Raw genomic sequence first — 8251 nt, forward strand, 5'->3', positions numbered from 1 at the left:
GAATGTGCAGTTAGACTATGTTCTTGTATTATATATTTTTTAAAGATTTATTTATGCATACAAGAACTGGAGTACAGGCCAGAGGAGTGGGGGATCAGAAGATTCACCAGAGACAGAGTGGGGAGCAGAACTGGTGGATTGACTGAAATACACTGCTGAGGGAAGCAGCAGGCGAGACAGGAGAGGTCTGCTGCGCCATGTAGGTCACCTCCCTGGCCGGGAAGTGCTGCAATGGCTGCAGATAGCTTCACAGTGCTGTGTCATAATCACTTGGCACCACCAGGGAGGCGCCTGTTCTTGTATTATTTGTTTTTAATGAATAGATCTATTTGATTAAGGTGAGTTAAGAGTGAGTATGCAAGTAAAGTATTAATTGATGTATTTTTTTAACTTAGGTCAACTCTCATTCTACAATATTTTCTCTGAAGTAGAAATAAAGTCATATGAACTCTGTTCACAGTTTTTATGAAACATAAATTGAGTTTGATAAGGACTTTGATAAGTTAAAAGTTTGGTGACAGCCTCCAGGAAAGAATAAAATTCTGGTCAAGAGGAAAATCATGACCTCTATAGTACTAATTGTAAACACTGAACTCAGTATAGTCCAGGGAGATAAATGGATAGTACAATGTTACTTCAATCCCACATGAATTTAAATGCAGAACAAACTAGAAAGTTTTGGGTTTTTTAATTACTGTGTGTAAAGGTAGGACATATACTTTAATTCCATCTGAACTAGAAATTAACAGTTTGCCCTTGTTAAAATGTAATCAGTTCAGGTGTGGCAATACATATCTGAAGAGATGTGAACCTAGTCCCCTAAATCATATACAGTGCTGGAAACCAATTTTATTGCCAAAAAAAAAAAAAAAAAGTTACAGGAAAAAAAACTGTAATCACACCCATGTTTGTGATACATGATCTATAAGAATGGATCACTTCTTCCCACTCCGTTGCCTACACAGGCAGATATCTTTATTGTACTTCAACAGCAGTAAAACTTCAATCTAAATTTTTAAAAAACTAAAACTGTCTGAAAAAAGAAAATACAAATACAAAGTATCTTGAATGTAAGAGGCATGTGGCTCAAGCCAGTGTTTCAGCTACATTCCAAAGTTTTTTCTCCCTTCTTCCCCCCTTAGATTTTGACATTATGGCTGGGAGGCATCAGAGTCGTTTTCCTCTTCCAGGAGTTCACTCAGGTGGTCAAGGACATGCCTTTGGAAATTGTACAGACAGTGATGTTTTGGAGGAGGATGCTGAGGTTTATGAACTTCGGTCCAGAGGAAAAGAGAAAATCCGAAGAAGTACATCAAGAGATAGACTTGATGACATTATAGTATTAATAAAAGACATACAGGAAGGAGATACTTTAAATGCAATAGCCCTTCAGTACTGTTGTACGGTAAGTTTTCATTTTACATAATACAGTCCAAAAAATTGTTTATTAGTATAAATTAAAATAAATTTTGTGTCATTTTTTTTCCTTTCCTCTTTCCATCAAAATCTGTATCATGTTGGTGGATGTGAAGTTTTGAAGTGAATACTTAAGTTTATTTCTAAATCTGTGATTCTGTTTTTAATATGAAAAATATCCAAATGTGTTATGTTTTTCTCCTTATTCAAGTTGTAAGAGAAAGTGTGTGTGTGTGTGTGTGTGTGTATTTTTTCCCCTGCCCCAATTTCCTAAATATTTCCAAAGTGACATATTTTTGTGTTTCTTTCTGTATCATTTTTTTGTTTTAATATATGTAAAATACTTGGGGAATTGTGTTTAAAAGTGGTTTATGATATGCATATTACTCTGAAGGTTTCCTTTGCCATTTTCATTTCTTAGTATATCATGGACAACATTCAGAGCTTTAAAGAGCTAACACGTTTTTATGACTATATAATATTCCATAATATGGGTGTGCCACAATTATTAAACTGTTCTACTCATGGATATCAGGCTTTCAATTGTGTAGTAACTATCACACCTATCACAATATCTTTATGATTTTTTTTTTAAGATTTATTTATTTTTATACAAGAGCTGGGGGTATGGTCCAGAGGCGCAGGAAGGTGAGAGTATTCACCAGAGACAGAGCGGGGAGCAGAACAGGCAGATGACTGAAATACACTGCTGAGGGGAGCAGCGGGCTGGACAGGAGAGGTCTGCTGAGCCATGTGGGAATCTCCCTGGCCAGCCGGGAATTGAACTCACGCTGCAGAGGCTTTGAACAGCTTCACAGCACTGCTCTCAACATGCTGTGCCACGGGGAGGCCCCTACAGTGATATCTTTATTATTTTTTAAAAAGATTTATTTATTTATTTATTTATACAAGCACTGGGTACAGTCACTGGGAGGGTGAGAGAATTCACCAGAGCCAGAGCGGGGAATAGAACAGGCAGACCGACGAAATACACTGCTGAGGGGAGCAGTGGGTGCGGCAGGAGAGGTCTGTGGGCCATGTGGGACCCTCACCGGTGGCTGGGGATCCAACTGGCACTGCAGAGGCTGGGGGCAGCTTCACAGCCCAGCGCTCAACCACTGCGCCACCGGGGAGACCCTACAGTGATATGTTTAAATGGTAGTACCTTTATTTCTGTGGAATAGATTCCTAAAAGTAGAATTGCTAGATAAAAGGAAAGGCATCTTTTTATTTTAATAAATATTAAACTCTGTTTAAACTATATCTGTCATGATGTCCATCTTGAATCTTTGGCAGAGACTGTTTTCTTATAAACACACTGATATGGAAACTGTAAATTTAGAACCCTGAGTTTCAATCTTTTTGTTCTCATACTTCCAATAGTATAGAATTTTGAAATGTATATAATATAATTCCTTGCACATTTTCAAATTAACTTCTTAATTTTAATATTTAAAATAATTACAGAATAATTACAGAGGATATAATTTTCCAAATGTTGACAATTTTGATATTTTAAAATAAGACTATTAGAATACTCTTCAAAATGTTTATGGAATTCTAAATAACACCAGAATTTGCTTCCTAAAATCATTCATATAAAAAATATATATCTCAGTTCTTTCTTTAATAAGCATGAAATTTTATATCAGTCCTTTTTTCTTTTAATATTTATATTCTCAACATGTTTTTGTACTTGAAAACCTCCTATTGATTATTTGATTCTTATTGAATCACATATTTATGAATTTATATGAGGGACAAGGCTAAAAATGTCAAAGTGGGGATCCAAAAGAAGAGTGTGAGTTTAGTAGCTATTAGAGAACATTTGTTTTCCTTTAATGAGCCTGGAAACTTCTTAGAAGAGAAATTTTAAATGCTATGTTGAATGATTCAAAATGATCACATTTACAGTGAGGTGAAAGGAAACAAGCATTGTAGGCAGGTGATAGTGATGTGAAGAAAATTTCAAGAAGGAAAAAAAAGTGAATGGAGGAGCTTTAATATATTGTATTTCAGAAATGAATGGCACAAAGCTATTTGGGGTGAAGCACTTTGAGATAACTGGGGAAAACTTTGTATAATAAGAGAACACCATTGTGGGATTTCAATAATCTTATTTAATAAAATTTAAATAAATAAAATTAAAAATTTAATTTTAAAATGGTGGGGGAACCTGCTAGTGAATTAGAGGGCATCTGATAAAGTAGTGGAAGAATGCAAATGCAAATGATTAGGATTTGGACTAAAGCATCTGTCATGAGAATAGAGAAGCTGGGCCTCCCCTGTGGTGCTGCAGGTTGAGCGCTGTGCTGTGAAACTGTCTGTAGCCTCTGCATGCAGGTTCGATTCCAGGCCGGCCAGGGAGAGACCCACATGGCTAGCAGACTTCTCTGGTTGAGCCCGCTGCTCCCCTCAGCGGTGTCCTTGGTCTGTCTGCCTGCTGCTCCCCACTCTATATTTGGTGAATTCTCTCACCCTCCCGTGCTTCTGACTGTATCCCACTTCTTGTATAAATAAATTTAAAAAATTTAAAAAAAAATTCTTAAAAAAAAGAATCTGGTGGAAAATGTAGTTAGGAGAAATTACAGATTGTGTCATCTGACTCCTAGTTACAATGAATAATAGTTAAAGGCAATTAGCGTAAAATTAGTGTAACATTAAAGGAAAGATGGCATTGACCATAGTGGAAAAATTTATACAACAGTGTTAATGGAGTTATGCAATGCTCCATTTTGCCAGCAGTTCACATAGGGGGAAAAAAAAAAACTTTACATGAAGATTTCTCATTTTTAAAAATATATTTGTGCTGTATTCCACTTATATTGTCTTAGGAATGATAAAAATATTCCTGTTATAAACAGTGATGAGGACAAAAAATACAAGGTTGGCAACCTAAATACAACCAAGAAAATTAGCTTAGCAGAAAATATAGGTGTATGTAGAGAGATAACGTACCTTGGAAGAATATTGAAGTTATTGGAACATATAAGAAAAGGGATATTTAAAAAGAAGAGGGTTAGGGCCTCCCCGGTGGCGCAGTGGTTGAACGCTGGGTTGCGAAGCTGCCCGCGGCCTCTGCGGCACCGGTTTGATCCCCGGCTGCTCCCCAGCCACCAGAGGTGGGTCCCACATGGCGTGCAGACCTCTCCTGCCGCCCGCTGCTCCCCTTAGCAGTGTACTTCGGTCCTTCTGCCTGCTCTGTTCCCTGCTCTGGCTCTGGTGAATTCTCTCACCCTCCTGTGCATCTGACTGTACCCAGTGCATGTATAAACAAAACAAAACAAACAAACAAATAAATAAATAAACATGCCTCTATTAAAAAAAAATTAAAAAAAAAAAAAGAAGAGGGTTAGATTTTGGGATTTGTCAGTGCATCTTCATTTGCCTTAATAAACAAGTGTCTAGGTACAAAAATGACAGAGAGCCCTTGATCTTTACTGCCTCTTCTCATCTTCTTTGTCCTCCCCTACATACACATCAAAGGAATTAATTTTTCCAGTAAAACCTCTTAGTCTTTATTGGTCTTGATTAGTAATCTGCAGATTAGTAATCTACTTGATCCTGTTCATTGCTTCCTCCTAAAAACTTTGTTTGATCTCTTTGATTCTGCAGTTTCTGATTTCCTGTTAATGTTTAATTATAGCTAACACTTTTATAATATACTGTATATCACTATTCTAAGTTTTCTTTACATATTTTAATTCATTAATCTTCACAACAACCCTGTCGGGTAGGCAGTATTATTATTGCCATATTACATATATGGCAACTCAATTGCAGAAAAGTTAAATAACTTGCCCCAAATGATATAATTAGAAAATGTCAGAGCCACACTTCAAACTCAAGATACTAGGTGCTTTTAACCACCATCAATCATACTTATACTTTGGTTTCTTGGCTACTGATTCATATTCCTTATGGATTTCTCTTACTCTGTTCTCTTAAATGTTGGCATTTTTCCAGAATCTTTCTTGTCATCTTTACCCCCTGTCTTTTTCTAGAAAATCTTATCTACTCTTGTGACTTGTGGTAATACAGAAGTTATCTCTTTAGCCAAGATCATCCTGAATTTCATACATCTGTGTCTTCCTGCCATCTTCTACTTGTATATTTCAAGGACCGCAAAGTTAACATGTATGAAATCTGTATTCTCTTTCTCCCTTCAACAGTGTTCCATACCTCAGTGAATAACATTATCATCCTTTGAGTTGACCAACCCAGAAATCTAAGTTTAATACCAGACTTTACCCCTTTGATATCAATCAGGTGATCAGGATTTAGGACAAAGCATTGGTGGAAATGATGAAAGGGACTAATAACTAAAAGGTTATGGGAAAGCCTGGCATGCTGATAGAAAATCTGAGAAATACCTGCTCCCCTTATTCTCAATGGTAGGCAGATGAGGCTATACAGACAAGTTTAGAACTGTATAATATAGAGGGAAGGTTTATAAAAATGACTAATTTGGGGAGGAGCTTAGTAATGCATTTATGCTGAGAAGTTTAGAAAAAATGGCTACTGAAGAACAAGTGAGAAAAATATATTATTAGTTTTAAGGTTTATGTTTTCCCTATATATCTTAAACATCTTTGAAATTGGAATGGTGGCATCTTCAATATTTTTTCCCCTTAGTGATACATAAAGTAATGGCACATCCTAGCTTTGATATCATTCTGCTATTGATAAAATATAATATTTTAGTAGAGTAAGCTAATATTTGTACACTATTGGCCACATTGTAAGAAAGAACATAAGTATTGCCAGTCCTTCTACAAATTGATTACAAACAGCAGAAGTATGATATTTGTGTATGGTGTACAAAGAAAAATCAAAAAATCTAGACTCTACTTAAATAGCTAGCATTAGCGTTAATACATGGGTGGTAGTAAAAAGTAATTAGTGATTTTCTAAAACTAGTAGAACAATATGGGTAGAACTGTCATCCACAAATAAAATCCCGCAGGATGTGAAAATAGTACTAATAACTAAGCTCAACTTGTTTTTCCCCCCAAAAGTAACCAGGGTAAATGACTATTACTACCAATATTTTGATTTAGAATTTAGGTGAATGTTGCACATTTTCTTTTTTTTCTTTTTTTACAGGTAGCAGATATCAAGAGGGTTAACAATCTCATCAGCGATCAAGACTTTTTTGCCCTAAGGTCTATTAGAATTCCGGTAAAAAAGTTTAGTTCATTGACTGAAACACTTTATCCTCCAAAAGGAAGACAGACTTCACGACCTTCATCTGTTCAATATGTTCCAGAACAGGAGATTTTGTCAGCTAATGATTCTCTTTCTTCCAGTGAATCAGCTGGTAACTTTTTAAAAGAAGTAGACCGAGACATAGAGCAAATAGTAAAATGTACAGACACCAAAAAAGAGAACCTTAATGAGGTGGTATCTGCCTTAACATCACAACAAATACGTTTTGAACCTGATAACAAAAACATTCAGCGTAAGGATCCTTATTATGGAGCAGACTGGGGAATAGGTTGGTGGACAGCTGTAGTGATAATGTTGATAGTAGGGATAATAACGCCAGTATTTTATTTGTTGTATTATGAAATTTTAGCTAAAGTGGATGTTAGTCATCATTCAACAGTGGATTTTTCACATTTACATTCAGGGATCACACCCCCGTCACAGCAGAAAGAAATGGAAAACGAAATCGCTCCAACTAAAGGAATACCCTTTAGCCAACAAAATGATCATAAACAATATGGTCATGAATCTCAATTACCTGCTGCTCAACACAAAACATAGCAATTATTCATAATCACAATATCATTGATCACATTTGCCTCGGGAATTTGGTGAATCCATTCTCTTCAATAACCACTTCAAAGGCAGAATTTAGGAAGATTGAAGATGATTTTGTTTATATTTTTTACCGTCTTAGGAGTCATTTACAAATAGATGAGTATAAAATCCTTACAGTTGCCAGCTGTTGATATTGAGAGCAGTTAAGTTTATATAACTGTTATCAATGCTTAACACAGAAATGAGTTTCAAATATGTATCTAGGAAGTTCTTAATTTGGAAGATATATCATTTTCTTACCCATCTAGTTATGTTTAAATTTTATTTTTTAATAACTTAAGATTATTAATAGTAAATTGTTTAAACAGAATAATGATAATATCAGGTATCTGCAGTTGAAGAAAACTTACTACTGTGTGTCATCAAGATACTTAGTTGCTAAAAAGTTGATTAGGAAATTATTTATAATAGCACACAAATTCCATTTTGAAACTTAAAAAACATATTTGGCACATGTGCTGTGAAAAAATAAGTAGAAAGAAAATGGGAAAGTAATTATCTAGTGTCTGTAATAGAGACTAAAAATAAGGTTATTTTTAAGTCCCCTAAATAATGTAGTATGGTTTGCAAGTTGCCATTTGTCCAATAAACACTGGATTAAGTCAAGACCTAGAAATAATATTTACTCTTAAAGAATGCTGCCTCTCCTTCTGTTTTTTTTTTTAAGCCATTGTATTTGTTTCTACTATTTAAAAGCACTTTTGTAAATTGATGAGAAGTGTTGGACAGATTTATGTTATTTAGGTAATAATTCATTATATACTATATACTGTGATAAGTTGTTGCTGTGTTACATGTAGTAACATGCCTTAATTATATTTTATAATGCCTTATATTACTTTATGTAAGCTAATATATTTTTTAGAATTTAAACATTTCAGATGGTCCAATCAAATTTTGTAATATAGGCTACGTAAATTCATCTCCACCTTCACAAGCACAAGTTAATGTCAATACAGATTTTCATTGTCTACCTCTGAGATTTGTTGCAGAATTGGTTTGTTAAACA

The 8251-nt window shown here is 35.0% G+C and overlaps 1 protein-coding gene across 1 annotated transcript; it reads left to right on the forward strand.

The window, feature by feature from the left end:
• Positions 1–1141: 1141 nt before the first annotated feature.
• Positions 1142–7185, forward strand: LYSMD3 (LysM domain containing 3; the record flags this gene model as incomplete). Its single annotated transcript, XM_084233982.1, has 2 exons — positions 1142–1405; positions 6523–7185. The coding sequence occupies exons 1-2, from the start codon at positions 1154–1156 to the stop codon at positions 7183–7185; spliced, it is 915 nt and encodes a 304-aa protein (XP_084090108.1). The 5' UTR covers positions 1142–1153.
• Positions 7186–8251: the final 1066 nt, after the last annotated feature.

Source organism: Talpa europaea, assembly GCF_964194135.1.
Source record: "Talpa europaea genome assembly, chromosome: 5".
NCBI lineage: Eukaryota > Metazoa > Chordata > Mammalia > Eulipotyphla > Talpidae > Talpa > Talpa europaea.